The sequence below is a fragment of the Lycium ferocissimum genome, chromosome 2 (assembly GCF_029784015.1).
Source record: "Lycium ferocissimum isolate CSIRO_LF1 chromosome 2, AGI_CSIRO_Lferr_CH_V1, whole genome shotgun sequence".
Taxonomy (NCBI): Eukaryota; Viridiplantae; Streptophyta; class Magnoliopsida; order Solanales; family Solanaceae; genus Lycium; species Lycium ferocissimum.
In genome coordinates, this window is record NC_081343.1 from 61,469,006 (window position 1) to 61,487,227 (window position 18,222).

The 18,222-nt window shown below is 34.9% G+C and overlaps 1 protein-coding gene across 2 annotated transcripts; it reads right to left on the bottom strand.

Annotated features, from left to right (window-relative positions):
• Nucleotides 1-583: 583 nt before the first annotated feature.
• Nucleotides 584-8,772, bottom strand: LOC132046566 (succinate dehydrogenase [ubiquinone] flavoprotein subunit 1, mitochondrial). Of its 2 annotated transcripts, none has more exons than XM_059437239.1 (16): nucleotides 8,593-8,772; nucleotides 7,255-7,422; nucleotides 6,120-6,207; nucleotides 5,558-5,704; nucleotides 5,351-5,491; nucleotides 4,956-5,041; nucleotides 4,774-4,866; nucleotides 4,617-4,680; nucleotides 4,241-4,384; nucleotides 3,382-3,569; nucleotides 3,095-3,269; nucleotides 2,841-3,011; nucleotides 2,618-2,687; nucleotides 2,392-2,512; nucleotides 2,269-2,306; nucleotides 584-929 (listed from the first exon to the last, which is right to left on the bottom strand). In XM_059437239.1, exons 1-16 carry the CDS (start codon nucleotides 8,677-8,679, stop codon nucleotides 827-829), a joined length of 1,884 nt encoding a protein of 627 aa, XP_059293222.1. In that variant the 5' UTR covers nucleotides 8,680-8,772; the 3' UTR covers nucleotides 584-826. The 2 variants fall into 2 exon arrangements, with proteins under 2 accessions (XP_059293222.1, XP_059293221.1); XM_059437238.1 differs by having other exon boundaries at nucleotides 7,255-7,425.
• Between the last annotated feature and the right edge of the window lie 9,450 nt (nucleotides 8,773-18,222).

Consider the following 18,222-nt stretch of genomic DNA (forward strand, 5'->3'; position numbering starts at 1 on the left):
GCTAAATCTCTTGCGAGACTACATTTTTGTGAAGCATCAAAGTTACTTGAAACAAAATTAAAAATCTTTACGCACCAAAAGTTCAAAATAAGCCAACTCCCAAATATAAGAAAATAAAAAAGAAAAGACGCCAACTCCCAAACGTCTAAGGTAAACATGAAGATACTTCAAGAGGTGCTCACTGCTTTCATAAACATATGATACTTTTCTGACGCTACACACTCTAAAACCCAATTATCCACTCAACAACCCCTAAAAAGTTCAGAATTCACAAATTAAATAACAAAAACAAGATGTGCTATCATCCTCTACATACCATTCACAGTAAGATGATCAATAAAACGTTCACCAAGTCAGAATAAACATTTATGAGAAAGGCCCGCTATATATTGTAAAGCATGGGAAGCACTGTTCCACATACAAAAAAAGTTGAAAGCTTTTCAAAAGGTGAAGCATTTTTGGGCTTTGGCTCATTAAAAAATTTAACCCATAAGAGCTGGCTTACTGAGTTTTAAAAAAAAAAAAAAATAGGTAAGTAAAGATAACGTCGCCAATCATGTCAAATCATGAGGATTAGAGTATGTAAAGAGCACAAACAAGTGATTAGACCATCTTCTACAAGATCGAAAAGTCAGAAGAAGCCTTGCTTCCTGATTACAAGACAAACAGTGTTCTCCTTCTAATATAATGAACACTTCAGGCTGCTTACAAATCATCGCACAAATAAATCAACAATTATTACGAAAATTTCACAATTTCGGTGATTTATTGCAACCTTCCTTATTACCAACTTCCAGCCACCCAAATCCCCCTATAATTGAGTATATCAGTAGACACGTGCCTTTGGTGGGAACGTCTCAATTTCATCATCTAGAGTGTTCATATGCACTGGTCTGTATTCTAGCCGAACTTTCTCGTTCTCCCAATATCTGCAGATAGATGAACTTTGTTAACAAGCTCAACACTAAGGACTAAGGAGATTGCATCTACCATGATCTTGTTTATCGGTAGAGCGCATCTACCATGATATCAGCACTAGAGAACAATTAAGTCACTACAAGAGGAAATATACGCTGATACTACGAAGAGGCGAGTTACAAAGCTTCAAAAAGCAACTACTTGAAATTACAGCAGACAAACACCTATGGAACCAACCAGGAACAAAGAAAATAAAAAACCAAAGTACTGCAAATAATAGGTAAAACCAAAGCACTGGAATCGAGACCACCTGGTTGGCTTGTCTATAGCATTTTTTTTTTTTTTTGGGGGGGAAAATGACTTGTCTATAGCAATTTCATGATGGTAGTTTCTAAAGGTGGTTCTACACCAGGTTATGACAAGGCTAAGCAAAGTCCATATGTTGAACTGCTTGTGGCCAAATCCAACCATAACAGCTAACTATCAAAGACTCAACGTCTAAGTGAACTGCCCATGATCCACAAGGAGAACATGACTAAAGAAAACCAAATATACGTGTTGTGTTTACTCCCAGTCGAAGACATGCAAGAAAGTTTTGATTCTCAGGCACACTGAGCCACAAAAACTTGAGCAGCTTTTTTATAGAGGGGGGTGGGGGCAATCAAGGGCTGATTGGTATCTAAATATTGTCTTTTGGCTAATAAGAGGCAACATTCTGGTGGTTTTGCTATTTCCCACACTAGCCATTCAAACCCTTACCCCAAAAGAAATTATCACTTTTTTCTCATAAAATTGTTTTTTCCTTGATATGTATCTATCTGACAATTTATCTACTCATCAAGATTCACTTATGATGTGGCAAAACATCGCTAGTGTCTATGGACAAAGTAGGTTCTAGGATTTTAGTGTAAATGCGCCTGCTATACATATCTTAACATTCTGCTTCTTACTTCTATATCACATTGTTTAAAAGTATATTTTTACATAAAAGACCAACAACAATAATTTCAAATTTTATCTTCATGCTTCAAAAAACAAAATCTTGTAAGATTACAACTGTTTTAACATGGAAATACTGTTTTCCTTTCTGTTTATTCATTTTCTCAAATATTCACATTATTTTGTAGTGTTGGTGGGATCGGAAAAAAGTTATTTTTGAAGGATAACACCGATTTTCACAACTTGAGGTTTCAATCCTCCTCATCCCACCCTTCCTCCCGAAACAAGCATATATAGGTTCATGGAAAAGTTAATTAATGGATAATCAAGCAAGACCTTTCATCAATTGCACAGACCAAAGCAAAGATGACAAGCAATAAGCCATAGAAATAAATAAAGGAAAAAACTTACCCTAGAGTATGTTTCATCCACGTCTCATCATCTCTTTTCTGCAAAACCATAAAAAGTTCAATCCATTAGGAACAAAAAATAAGACTAGTAACTGATTCATAAAGGAAAGAAACTGAAGCTGACCGTAAAATCTTCACGAGCATGAGCTCCTCTGCTTTCTTTTCTTGCCTCGGCCGAGTGCATGGTAATGCATGCATTGATTAGAAGGTTTTCCAGCTCAATACTCTCTATAAGATCTGAGTTCCTGCAAATTCGAAATAGAAGGAAATTCAGGAAAACAGCACAAGGAAAAAAGGAAGCCCAACTAAAACTTTATTAACAATTCATAATCTCCTCCATGCAATAATACCATATTAAACTTCTATCCTTCAACTGAACATCATGGAAACTCTCCCATGTTTTGTCAATGAGCTGGCAACCTGTAGCCGCAACAGAGGGAAAAGGGCGCAGAGAAAATAGTCAGCTCAGTTGACAAAGTCACCAAATATTTAAGAAAAGAAACCTTCCCAAGAGACTTATTACAAGAAAAAAAATGATACATAATTATTAAAAACATGAAACCTCCTTCCTACCTTCCTCTAATGTCTCTTGTGTGCGGAAGACAGCAGCATTGTTTTGCATAACTCTTTGCATGTTCAGCCTTATCTTTGAGGTGGGCAATGAACCATTTGAGTTCCTAATCTTGTCCAACCATGCAATGGTCCTCTCTCCAGCATCCTTTTCAAGTGGCTTCTGTTTCTCACCTGCAGGAATGAAAGTTTAGAAATCTTAAACATGTTATGCATGCCTAAAGCTGAAAGGAGATAGATAAACAAATTATACTAACCTGGTTTTTGGATCTCCGCCACCCTATTAGCACATGCCCGCCCAAAAACAACAATATCTAGAAGAGAATTTGCACCAAGACGATTGGCGCCATGAACAGATGCACATGCTGCTTCACCAGCAGCCATCAATCCTGGGATCACAGCATCTGAATCATCCCCTTTAATAGTGACCACCTGCCAAACAAAACATTTAAGAAACTAGTTTCACCTCCAAAATGGACCAGGTAAGAAAAACAAAAGTTGAAAATGGATTTTCAGGAGAGGAGAATTTAACTAATTTTCATACCTCTCCATGGTAATTCGTGGGGATTCCTCCCATATTATAATGCACGGTAGGTAAAACAGGAATTGGCTCCTTCGTTACATCAACACCAGCGAAAATGGCAGCTGTTTCAGAGATACCAGGAAGTCTCTCCTTAAGGACCTCTGGAGGTAAGTGATTGAGGTGAAGATAGATGTGGTCCTTCAATGGTCCTGTCGGAAGTTTGACAACAATATCAGACGTTTGAAAAAGGTCCAGCAGTCGTGACTGCTTTAAAGGAGGAAGAAAAAGAAGACAAACAGGGTAGGTGTTCATCCTAAACACGTGCCACAAACATCCACTATGCTCAGAATAAGTACTGTACCTACATTTGCAATCCCAGAAAAATCATTTGACATACAAGTTCTCAATCACCAAATACTATCCCAGTTCTATCCTAAGATTTGAAGATGAATACCTCCAGCAAACAAACACTAGAGTTTATACAAGTTCAATCCTTTACTGACATGTGGACATGACAATATGTTTCATGCTCAAAAACAAATAAACAATGACGATGACGTCTATGTCAGACAGAAGCTGGATATGACTTGGATAGAATACTCTCAATTAAATAGAGATCTGGCATTTCAGACTTTCACTAAGATGGTCATAACACAACCACTTTAACCGGACAAATCATGAACTTCGTCACAAATCATTCAGAGAAATTAAAGGGAAAGCCTAAGATGTGAATGGCTATTGAGTAAAACCAGAATAAGAATAGCAATAACCCCTGAAATTCTAGTATTGTGGTCAATATCTATCCAGTGCATTTGAAGGGCTCTCACAAGAATGATATAAGAACAAACTTCTTGATTTAGCTTAATTTATGACATCATACCTACACCACGCCCTTCTCGAATTTCCATTGTCATAGATCTGGAAACAACATCTCTTGATGCAAGATCCTTGGCAGTTGGGGCATACCTTTCCATAAATCGCTCACCCTCGCTATTCCTCAGGATACCACCTTCACCACGAGATCCTAAGCATGGAATGAGGCACTTGTTAAAAATAGAAATTCAAGAATATGTCAAAGGAATAGTAAATAATATACAAGGAATAGTAAATAATATACTCAAGATATCACCCACCAAAAGAAAAGAAAAACACTGTACTCAATAAATCAGGAAATACGAACCGAAGAACAGTTGACAGAAGAATGGACAAGCAAATTAATTATTGTCCTCACTAATAGCATTGAATAAGAATCAAACCTTCAGTAATGAGGCAACCAGCTCCATATATACCAGTTGGATGGAACTGCACAAACTCGAGATCCTGCAAGGAGACATAGCAGAGTTTCTTCAAAATAAGGTACCACAAGTAAGGGGAAAACTTGACATGGTCAGAATATGTCATTAATAAAATGACCTGAAGAGGAAGCCCAGCACGCGCAACCATAGCATTACCATCTCCTGTGCAAGTATGAGCAGATGTTGCCGAGAAGTAAGCTCGACCATAACCCTGATCCAAACATTTATAAAAGAGAAGGTTTACAAAATCATTACTACTTCCAGCAGTCTAAGTAGAGGTCAATGTTGACCAGTAAGTACCCCTGTGGCCAAAATTGTATTGGCAGAACGGAATCGATGCAAGGTACCGTCCTCCATATTTAGTGCTATTACACCTTGGCAGCTCCCTAATGTTGATGCATTTTTCAAAGCACAAAGAAGAGTTGATTAGTAGAATGAAACAACGAAAAATGAGCAAGAGGTCCTATGAATCTACATATAACTTCAGCCGTATGTATACTGATCAATCGTCCAATCAGGAAAATGTTAAAAAATCAAATGAAATACAGGATACTTCTTAGTATGTCTCGTGCTAGATTACTACCACAAAGTTTCAAAGTATCCAGCGCAATCCAGGACAAGTCTAAGTATTTTCACACTAGGCTAATATTTAGAATCATATGACATAGAACTGAGTTTTAAGTTGAAGACAATACCATCACTGTTCATTAGTAAATCCAAAGCAAAATATTCCACAAAAAACTGGGTATTATGCTTCATGGCCTGGCCATAAAGAGTATGCAGTAGAGCATGCCCAGTCCGATCCGCAGCACACGCACAACGATATGCTTGTCCTCCTATCCCAGAAAAACAAGAGTCAGATTGAGTTGATAATACCAATATCCAAGAGATCAACTTCTTACCTTTTCCAAAGTCTAGACTTTGACCGCCAAATGCACGTTGATATATTTTACCATCTTCAGTTCGAGAGAAAGGCAAACCATAATTCTCAAGCTCTATAACTGCTTTTGGTGCTTCTCTACACATGTATTGTATAGCATCCTGATCACCTGGAAAATCAACACACTTGCATTGAGATACGCAATGTACAAGGAAAACCCCAAGCCATTAATCTCGAAGGTCCATATATTGGAACCTACTACCCTTACGCCACTTCATAACTTTCTCCACAAGAAAAAACTGTTTTACTGGTTTTGCAAAAAATGTACAACAGACATTGCAGTCATAGAGTATATGCTTCAACGTGGTTAAAACCGTGTAACTTTGGCCACTTAAGAACAGTGTTGAAAGCAATTGGTTCTGTTTTGAAGTGGAACGCGTGTAACTAAGAGGTACAAACTGTAGCTGTCAAAGTGCACAAATTTCTAATCTGTACTTTGAGTTTCACATGGTTCATTCATACAAAAGCGGCATTGAGTTAATGCCGACAGACATAGAGAAAATCCGACTCAAGACAAAACTTACCTAACCAATCACTTCCTTTAACTGTATCATACATGTGCCACCTCCAATCGTCCTCTGTCATATTGCCTAATGCAGCATTTATACCGCCCTACGAAGGAAATCACAAATGAAGGAAAATCATAAGCATATCAGGTCTGGAACCGGAAACTTAAGCAATTACATGCACAATCCTATCCCACCAGACAAGAGTTGTTATTTTTAAGGCAACCATACTTCAAATTTTATCCATCAAGCTGCACAGCAAACCAGCGATTCAGCCCAATTTCTCTAAGTTAAACAGTTCTTGGCAGGAAATGTAAAGACAAAAATGCAAATCAACTACATTGGCTAGAGACGGAAAGGAAGTTAATTGCAGATAGCAAACATGAACAAAAAGGATATAAGAATAGCGAGATAATATCTTCAAACAAAAAACGGAAAAACAAAAAAGAAGGGCCAAGTATAATAACTCATGCATAAGAAGACTGGCGATGTGAATTCTAAACAAGTTCTGCACAAAGATTGCGAAGGAAATACAACTAAAAAATTTCAATCCAGGGTGACAGAAAAATGAGCTGATGAAGAAAAAAACAGTAGTTATAGACTCTAAACACAAATCTACCTCAACTAGAATAGTCAAGATTGCATCATCATGAAGTTCTCAACAGATAACAAGACAAGAAGGAAACTTTAAGTGGTGGAGACCCATAACATACTACTGAGAAAAGGAAAATAACCAAAACCATGTTTACGGATAACAATCAAAAAAAAGTTTTCCCAGTTGATTAAAAATTACTCCATTCATAAAGCTGTTAACAGTTCTGTTCGAACTATAACACAAATCTGCGTCAACTGCCATTGTCACGAGTTTAACTTTTCAAAGAAAATCCAGTAAGCTCTTCCAATTTTCTAATCATTCCCAAGAAATATTCAGTATCAAAAATGAATATTGTCTAGCTGGCCCAGCCCACCAATAAACAGGCAACCCGACAACAACAAGCAAAGAGTCCCAGTTAGTGTGGATGATTAGATGCTCTTTGCACAACATATTTTCTTCTAAAATTCGGAGTCTTCTCCTACCAACTAGATAACATAAAACTCTACCTAGTTCAAGAAAATAGAAATAAAAATCGGCGAAGAGTTAGAATCGAGGTACCTGAGCTGCAACAGTGTGAGATCGAGTAGGAAAGAGCTTGGTTATGCAAGCAGTATTGAATCCATGCTCAGACAACCCTATTGCCGCTCGAAGCCCTGCACCGCCTGCACCGACCACCACCGCATCGTATGTGTGATCCACTATTGTATAGGACGAGCCTCCCACATTCTGCTAGGCAACACCGAATATTCAACCATGAAAAAAAAAATCATCAGACTAATAAAATAATTACGAAAATGCAAAAACGAAACCTCAGCTTATAGAGGAAAACAAAGCAAGTGAAAAAATTGATTTAAAGAATAAGAGCTTTGAGGGTAAAAAAGAGAAATCATAAGCTCGGTGAATCTAGAACAATCGAACACAAAGATCTTCAAAGAGGAGATCAAATCTGATAACAGATAGGTCGCTAACCTAAGGAGATGTCAAAACTAAAACTCAAATCAATCAAAACTCCTAAATTCATTAACATCTACAAAAATGAAACCTCAGCTTATAGAGGAAAACAAAGCAAGTAAGAAAGTGATTTAAAGAAAAAGAGTTTTCAGGCTAAAAATGAGAAATCATAATCTCGGAGAATCTACAACAATCAAACACAAAGACCTTGAAAGAAGAAGATCAAATCTGATAACAGCTAGGTCGCTAAACCTAATGAGACGTCAAAACTGAAACTCAATCAATCAAAACTCCTAAATTCATTAACATCTACGAAAATGCAAAAATGAAACCTCAGCTTATATAGGAAAACAAGGCAAGTGAAAAAAAACAATTTTTTTTTAAAAAAGAGAGCTTTGAGGCTAAAAATGAGAAATCATAAGCTCGGAGAATCTGGAAAAATCGAACACAAAGACCTTCAAAGAAGAAGATCAAATCAAATAACAACTAGGTCGCGAACCTAATGAGACATCAAAACTAAAACTCAATCAATCAAAAATCCTAAATTCATTAACAGCTACAAAAATGCAAAAATGAAAACTCAGCTTATAGAGGAAAATAAAGCAAGTGAAAAAAAAAAATGATTTCAAAAAGAGAGCTTTGTGGACAAAATCATAAGCTCGGAGAATCTACAACAATCGAACACAAAGACCTTCAAAAAAGATGATCAAATCCGATAACAGCGAGGTCGCGAAACCTAATGAGACGTTAAAACTAAAAATCACAATTTAAATTCATAAGATTCACCAACAGCTAGGTCACCAATAACGATTATCGCAAGCTTCAATACAAAATGTACATATTGGCAATCCTTAAGATTCTATGAATCAATAAAATCAGGTATCTATCTATTATTAGCTGATCGAATGAATAAATTGAGAAAAGAGAGAGAGAGAGGAAACGTACAGTTTGTGAGGAGAAGAGTCGGCGGCCGGCGCCGGAGATAGATCTGTTAGAGGAGGCGCGAAGGCCACGCGACACACAACGCCACATTCTCACACCTATGGACAAAAGTAGCCGCTGCTGGTTGTCTTCGGAGATTGAATGGTATTGTTTATAGATGAAAATGAAATAGAATGGAATACCAAATGGATGTCAAAATGGGATGCTCCTTTTTCGGGTACCGGGATTGTTTGATGGGGTACTGATGATTATATTCCTACTTAGCTGGAACTACCCCTAATATTAACCATTATTACTAAACGGCCACCACCACGTTCCGTTACAACACACCAGTAATTTTCTTTTGAAGACTTTTTGCTATCACTGAAATTCTGAAAGAAGATTATTTATCTATTCGACCCGGAATGGCTTTTCTTCTTTTTATTAATCTGAAATGAAAGTTTTTTTCTTTTGCAATTCTGATAAAACATAGAATAAATAATTAATTTATATGTTTAAGAGTTATCGACATCAAAAACGCGACAAAATTCTTTCTTCCATTTATGTTATAGTACTCTACAAACAAAATTCATTATATAGTCCATTAAACTATACAGATACTCATCTCTATAAAGCAAAATAGCATAATATTTGAATTGTTGTTGAGTATTTATCTTTCATACGCTAGAATGTGGGATATAAAGAACTTGTGCAATACTATGCTTTGTCTAAAAAACTAAACGTTAAAAAATTTAATTGAATTGTCTAGAAATGATATTACAGTACCAATAATGCATGTATGGTATATGTGTTTGTTAATACGGAATGTAAAGCATCAAACACCTTATTAGTGATTATCCACTTGGTTTGTAATAGGAATTCACTGTAGTACCAAGCCTCTCAATCTCAATTCAGTTCAGTTGCTCATGTTTTAATGCAGCTCACAATTATTATCACGAGAATGTGCATGACATAACATGCCGGAAAGACAATGATAAATGCTTTCTCATTTCATTTATATATCACTTTTTTCCTATATATGAAAATGGAAATAGATAATAGATGTCTATTAATCCATCTATTATCTTCAAAGTAATTCTAACTTTATCCCCTTGTATGTATAGGTATGTATAGGTCAAACTATATATTCGGTCCTTGAATGAATTCTTCTTCTTTTTCTACAACGTGTCATATGATGAATGATTGTAAAATATGCTATTGATGTAATCAAACACCTCTTTCTTTGCATGATTGTAAGAGTTTTAAGTTTTGTTTATTGGTGGTGTAAATAATATTTACTTAATTAAAATTATGTAACTATAAGTAAATCTCTTGATACGCATTAGTTTAGTAATCTAGTAAAAAAGATACTAACTTGTTAGTATTACATTGTTAAAATCCAGTACTAATGTAAAAAAAGTCTTTACAGTATTTTATATTATCTGTGTAAATATTATTATTAATAACTTAAATCCATCGAATAATCCTCAGATGATTTAGGAAAATATAGGTGAACTATGAGAAGGAGACGGCTAACTGATCAAAGTCGGGAAGAAAGAGAAGTCTCCATGATAAATGGTAGGAAAATGGACGCGCAGATGGTTTCGATGCCATAGAGAAACTAATGGGAAAAGCTAGCAGCGTGGCCTATGTTCCATCCGCTTAATATCAATTTGAGAAAGTCATCTTTGATTACACATCTTAATTTATGATCTTGGAAAAAGCTAGCATATTCCAACTACGTTTGCTTAATGACTATCCATAAAATTCAAGTTGTTGGTTGCTTTATTGGCCAAGTAAATAAGTTCATATTCATCTTGTTTTTTTTTCTTCTTTTTTTTTTTTGTTGACTGACATTCTCAGAGAAATAAAAAGAGAAAAAAAAATTCCCAAGTATAGAATCTCCTCGGGTCACAGGCTTTGGTTAAGGTCCAAAAGCCAGATAATACGAAAGGAGGCTGAGTAAAATGAAGAAATTGCACGTTTTGCCCTTCAAATAGGCTGGTCTTTAATTTTTGCTCTGCAAATGGGCGAATACATGAAATTCGGGTTCGAACCCCCGCTCAAGCATAAAATAAAAAAATAATTTCGCAAGGCAGACTAGGGAGTGTATGCGATCCAAGATACAATCTTTAAGAAAAAGTTAAAGTTATGCCGTGATGCTTAACCAAAAGAAATCAAACTTTTAGTTAAACATAACTAAAAGTTTCCTAGAAAAAAATATAAAATTTAAACTTTGCCTTATAAGGCAAACTTTTTTTTTGGTTGAAAGTCTATTTTATTCCATCCAAAAAACTTTATGAAAGTTGAAGCCGACCTTCAAACATAAAATTACTAACTTGTATAAGTCAAACTAGGAGCAACTATTACATTAAAAAAACAAATGTTTTAATCAACTACACTTAGAGGGATAGCAATTCAAAAGCTCGCCATTTGAAATTGTTCTCATTGATGTGAATATGTTGTGCAATCTCTCTGCGGTCTATCGGAAGAAACCGAGTATTTTGAAATTTTTCTCTCCAAACCAATGCCACTAGATACCAAAAATGCAAAGCAAGTAATGGAGCAAAATGGCCGATTTGTGTCTAGCAATGTGTGAGATCCATGTGATTTCATCTTTTGACCCCCTATTCTTCTAGTTTTGTACCACAATCCTTTTGTGATGGAGCATTCAAAATAAAGATGGGAAAATATTTCTTGGTCCGCCTACACGAAGATAGGAAAATATTTCTCAAGTCTATCAACAAAAAAATCTACCTTGTAAAACCAAAGTGTGAATTTGTATCGGGATGGACATTTGGTTGTAGCATAATACTTTTCCATGTAACTTTGGTATATATGCTTGAAAAAATACATATATATGCTTCAAGGCAAAGTTTGCCCATAAGGCATAAGTTTGGTAAATCCTTAACAAGTTTATGCCGATGGGGCATACTTTTTAATGGGCAAACTTTTATGCTTTTGATCCCGGCATAAACTTATGAAGGAATTATCAAAGTTATGCGAACCGGCATACTTATGTCAAGTCTCGCATAAGGCATAAGTATGCCGTCCGATAACTTTTAATTCTTCACAATTTATTAGGGGGTATAGCGAAATTTAAACTTTGCCTTGCAATTTTTTAAAATTTTGATCCGAACACGAAACCTATGGGATTTAGCGAAGGGCAAAATTTAAAGATTTCAAATATGAAGGGCAAAATTTAAAGACCACCCCAAAAGAAGGGCAATTCTGCGAATTGCCCTAATACGAAAGGAGGCTGAGTAAAATGAAGAAATTGCACGTTTTGCCCTTCAAATAGGCTGGTCTTTAATTTTTGCTCTGCAAATGGGCTGTTCTTTAACTTTTGCTTTCCAGAAATCAAACTTATAACTAGCGGAGCATAAACTTTTTAAGGAAAATGCCGTAACTTTATGATACGAAAATATTAAATTATGTCAGGCAAAAAATTATTTGTTATGAGGGACAAAATTTAAAGACCATCATTTGGGGTGGTCTTTAATTTTTGTCCTTCACATTGGTGGTCTTTAAGTTTTGCCCTTCGTCTAATACCCCGAGGTTGTGAATTCGAACCCTAGCTCAGTAAAAAAAAAAAAAAAAAAAATCACAAGCCGGATGTTTGGATTCGCAAGGCAGAATTTTGCAAAATTCTACGCCATGCAAATTCTGCCTTGCGAATCCAAATTCTACCTTGTGAATTTTTTTAAAATTTTTGACTGAGCTGGAGTTCAAACCTGAAACCAAGGAATTTTTAGCGAAGGGGCAAAAGTCAAAAAACCACCAATTTGAGGGACAAAAATTAAAGACCACCCCAGCGAAGGACAATCCTGCAAATTGCCCAATTTGCGTTAGTCCTTTGTTGTAAACATTTTGTCCATTAACCCCCCACCATTTATAGGGAAAGGGACACTGTGTGTCCAGTCAGCCAAACTAATCCCACATTTGATCAATATTTGGGCTTAATACCACAGGCTGTCCGGGCGGCCCAAATTAATGCCAAAAAATGGCCGGCCGGCCCAACAGCCTAGGCGCTTAAAAAAAAAAGACTTTTTAGTCGCCACAAAAACGTTGCCACTAAAGGGCTGCTACAGAAACATCGGGCTTTTTAGTGGCAATTAAAAAAGTCGCCACTAAAGGTTAGATATCCCAAAACATGTATAATATTTGTATATTTAGTAAGAAATATCCCAAAATATGTATAATATGTGTATATTTAGTAAGTATATACAAAAATAATACATTTTTATATACATATGTTGGAATTATATATACACTTTATATACAAGAATGATACAATTTGTTTATATACATATGCTGGAATTAATTATACATTTATTATACATAAATTATACGTTAATTATACATTTATTATACACAACAGTGATACATATTATATACCACAATGATACAATTTCTATGATACATTTTTTTATACCTATGATACACTTTCTATACAAGACTGATACAGTTCATATACACATGTTGGAATTATATATACACTTTCTATACAAAAATGATACATATTATATATAAAAACGATACAATTTTCTATTCTATAATACACATTATATACAATATACAAAAATGATATATACCTTAGTGATTCATATTTTATGCAGTTTCTATACATTACATATAGGTACTGATACATATTTTTATACACAAATGATACATATTATATACAAAAATCGCCTCAGAGTTTTTTGGGATATTTCTTACTAAATATACAGATATTATACATGTGTTTGGGATGTTTAACCTTTATTGGTGACTTTTTTAATTGCCACTGAAAAGCCTGATTTTTCTGTAGCAGTCCTTTAGTGGCAACTTTTGGTCGCTACAAAAAGGTTGTTTTTTTTTAAAAAGCGCTTGGCTTTTAGTGGCGGCTTTTTAAATTTTTTGTGGCGACAAAAGACTTGCTACAAATTTTGGCTGGCGGATGAAAATAATTTATGAGCTAACTTTTAGGTTTGTGAATAGATGGGTCGGCGTATGAGATTATTTATGACCCAGCGGTCATTTGTGTCCTTTCCCCACCATTTATAATGGTGGCCCAATGGGCTGACTAAGTTTTCAGAGTTCAATTCCCAGGGAACCATGATCTGACCAATTGAAGCAACTAACTCTACACCAATGTTTTGTAGTTAGATTTTAAGTTATATACATTGACATAATAAATAAATTTATAACATAATTATAGTTGAGTTGGTCGTAATATAGTACTTGCTGGTTTTTAGATTACTTATCATCGAGAGTCTGATACAAATTCTTTTAAAAATATCTGATTATATAAATATTCATTACTTAAAAAGAAGGATAACTTACATAAATAACTATCTTTTATAAGCTCCTAACAATATATAGCTACAAGTTTACAATTTACAAACAGTAGCTACCTTTGGAATTTCGAATGTATTTCCGTGTATTTAAACATTTAAATATAGCTGTAAGGTTGCTATTCAAAATACAGCTGAATAAACCAAATACATGTGACATACATCTGACCAAATACACTGAAATACAGTGAAAATGTTATGTTACTATTCAAAATACATCAAATACATATGACGTGAATGTGGTGCAACCCAATTTTGTTAATATAGTCAGATACAGGTGTATTTGATTGTATTTATATAAATACAATGAAATACACAACTCCCATGTGTATTTAAAGGATTACTCCACTCTGTTTTTATGATACATGTATTTCATTGTATTTAAAAACACGAAAATACACAAAAATACAGTCGAAATTGCAATTTCTCATAAAAAGGATGCGGCCAGCGGGATTTGAACCTGGCGCACAAGGGCAAAGCACATGCCCAATGACCACTCTAGTGCAGCGCGCCTCATGTATAGTAGCTACGAAATGTAATTATTGCAAAAAGTAGTTACAACCCATAAATAACTCTTAGAAGTAGTTATAATCTATAAATAGCTCGTAGAAATAGTTATGGCATGTAAATTTTCCTAAAAAGAAATGCTTAAAGTCGTGTACTTCTAAAAAGCATATGCTTATTTTCATTCATGAACCTTTTAAGTGGGCCTTTGCGAAGACAATGTAGTATAGCCCAATAATGACAAGTCATTCTATTGGAACCGGACGGGTAATTTGCAGGATTGTCCTTCGCTGAGGGTGATCTTTAATTTGTCCCTCAAATTGGTGTCTTTAACTTTTGTCCTTCGCTAAAAATTCTTTGATTTCAGGTTCGAACCCCTGCTCAGTCAAAAAATTTAAAAAAAATTGCAAGGTAGAGTTTCGGGTTCGAACCCCCGCAATTTTTTTTTTAACTGGACTGGGGTTCGAATCCACAACCTCGGGGTATTAGGCGAAGGGAAAAACTTAAAGACCTCCAATTTGAAGGACAAAAATTAAAGACCACCCCAAGTGAAGGACATTCCGCACAAAAAAAAAAGAAACGAGACCAATCACGTATCAGGCTAATGACGAAGGCCCAGGCACTAAGATGAATACAAAGGGTCATTTGCACTTTTGACCCTATTTGCTGGTCTTTAATTTTGTCTTTCAAATGGGCTGCTCTTTAAGTTTTGTCCTACACAATCGAACTTATGCCTAAAGGAACATAAGTTAGTACCAGAGATGGCAATGGGGCGGGGGGGGGCGGTTGCGGTGCGGGTTTCGTCTAAACTAAACCCCAAAGCTTTTTTCTATTTTCAACCAACCCGCACCGCCCCGTTTTATTGTTTAGCTTAAACAAACTAGGTTAACATTTTTTCTAAAAATTTTCAACCCGCTCCGCTATTTTTCCAATTCCCCGCCCGCACTAAAAGTATGAAAAAACAAAAAAATATATTTTTTCATTTTATTGTTTAGCTTAAACAAACTAGGTTAACATTTCAGTTTCTCTAAAAATGGAGAGTTTAGTAATTACTATTTCTTACTCAAGAAGTTTACAGTACTTTTCTCTTTCTGTTTTTCCAATTCTCTTTTTTATAATCACTGTAAAAGAAAAAAATTAAAGACCATCCCATTTGAAGGATGAAAACTAAAGACCAGCCCATTTGAAGGGAAAACCGTGCAATTAGTTGGCATTCAAATGGTGGTAGCAATGGATAGAAAAACTTGCACTTTTGGCCTTCAAACGGGCTTATCTAAATTTTTTCCCTTCAAATGGACTGTCTCTAATTTTTGCCTTTTAAAATCGAATTTATGTCTTAGCGAGACATAAGTTCTTTATGAGCGCGGGACATAACTTGTGGGGTATTATGATGCAAAAATATAAATTTATACCCCATCAAAATTTTTATTTGTTATGAGGGAAAATTAAAGACAACACAAAATAGGAGCATCTGTCTCAATGACCCCAGTGCAGAGGCTGATGGAGCACTATAACTTGGGGTTCAATTGAACCCCAAACTTTTGATGTGGTGTATAAATTTATGTGTAAAAATTTACTAAAATTACAATAAATAGTAGATATGAACCCATAACTTTAGAAATACAATGTTCCGCTGAAAATTTAAAAGGTTGAGACACCTTTCTGGAAGAAAATTAATGGATAGAAAAACGGGAACTATTCAAAGACATACGTTTTTTCAATAATAATTTTATATGAGACATTTTTCAGACAAGAAAATTAATGGATAGAAAAAACGGGAACTATTCAAATACATACGTTTTTTCAATAATAATTTTATATGAGACATTTTTCAGACAACCCCAGGAAAAAAAGGAACTGTTCAAAATGGAACGTGCTGCATCTCACGCCAAAGAATTGGGAGTCAATTTTCGAATATAGTACACAGACAGAGAAGAGAAGGGACTAATAGAATGAACTTCGCACGTCAGAAAATGAAAGATGACCTAACATGCATGACAATCGATAAGCTATTCCTTTGTCTCCTCTCCTTTAACTAATATAAATCCATCGACATTTCTCCGTTTTAAACTTACAGTATAATTGCATGTCATTTGTTTATTCTTTACCACTTCCTAATTCGGCAACATAGATTAAAAAAAAAATTAGCACCAAACTTATCGTGGTCAGACCAAATAGTCTTTAATAATTTTAAATAAACACGTTATTTGGGGTTGGGGTGACATAATTGTTTTTTGTTTAGATTAACTAACAAATTCTGCCACGTTTCAGGTATTAATTAAAATAAAATATCAGATGGCATGGTCGTGTCTGCGAATCAGCATGGATCCAATCATATCTCAAAGTGATCAGAATTAGTACATATATCTGCATCAATTATATGAATAGTGAATTTTAATTTAGCACCGGATCTGAACTTGATATAAACGCTAAAACGTATATACTTCGCGTGACAGTGACTAAAACATTGTTAAGTAAAACAATTTGCAACCTTGTCAAAAACCTCCAACAATAATTCTGCTAAGACATTTTAATTTATCGATATTTTATTTGGTTTCATATTGCCAATTGTTGTTTCTTGATCTAATTTGTACAAGATTTATGTAAGGGAATTCAAAAAATACTAGAATGTCACACTTGTTGAACTTCTGACCTAAAACAATTTTTTAAGCTTAAAACAATTTTTTCAGCTTCTTTGTCACTACATTAGAATCTTCTCTTATGTCAAGAGAATTCAGCAATTTATAGATAATAAAACAAACTCATTTTTGCCCCATAGCTACTTACGCAATATAAGAAACTCATGTTTTCCCTGGTTACTTACGCGATATTTTTTTTCGATGAAGGGAATTCAATTGAACCCCCTTGGCTCTACATAGCTCCGCCTCTACTGGTTGTATTTATGTATTGTTGAGTTAAGATCAAAATTCTAATACAATTAAACACCAAAATACATGAGATAGGCACATCAACGATTGTCAATTTGCTTCTCATCGAGGTTGTTATTATTATTATTGTTATTTGTCACTACACTATTATTGTTATTTTAAAAAAAAATGGTTGAGGGGAGACAAAAGTGAGGCTGTGCCGCTAATTTGAAGGACAAAAAGAATTATTAGGGGTGGGTCCTGGAAATAAATAAAAAGATGTGATACATAAGGAAGTATAGTGTTAGACTGCCCCAATTCTAATTTTAAAGGGAACAAATTATAACGAGTCTTTATTTGCTCCTATCTACCGTTTAATTGTTATCTGATTGGACTTCACACGCTACACCTAACAAAATCTTCCAAACGCCTCATATCTATTTGACAATTATTCCAGTAGATGATGTTCTGTCCTTCCCCACTTTTCAGAATAAGACGATTCACAGTACCCCAATTTATAGTTGGTGCATATATTCATCATGATTCAAACAGACACTCATGTATATTGGTCTAAATTTTTCTATCAGCTCCATGCTTATTTAAAGAGATACTTAGCCACCAACCATATTAATTATTCTTCTGTTACACAGATACTGCTTATTTATATACATTCCATGCATTTTTCCCCTCGACGTGACTCATGCTTCATAAGCATAAATTAATTGAAATTTATGCATCATATGTTCTAAATCTACATCCGCGATCTATGGACATCATTATTTAACAAGAAATCACTCAGAATATTTATGTACTAAAACACAAAATTAGTTGAAATTTGGCCATGCAACATGGTGTCATCACATACTTAAAGCTTACATCCACAATTTATGAGCATCATTGCATACTTAGGAAACACATAGAAACTTATGTACTAACAAACAAAATTA

Coding starts and splice junctions, on each gene's coding strand:
- LOC132046566 (XM_059437238.1), bottom strand. CDS start 8,679: ATGTGGCGTTGTGTGTCGCGTGGCCTTCGCGCCTCCTCTAACAGATCT. Junction 4,385..4,616: donor TGGTTGCCTCATTACTGAAG/GTTTGATTCTTA, acceptor TTCCATGCTTAG/GATCTCGTGGTGAAGGTGGT. Junction 3,270..3,381: donor CCACGAATTACCATGGAGAG/GTATGAAAATTA, acceptor TTTGTTTGGCAG/GTGGTCACTATTAAAGGGGA.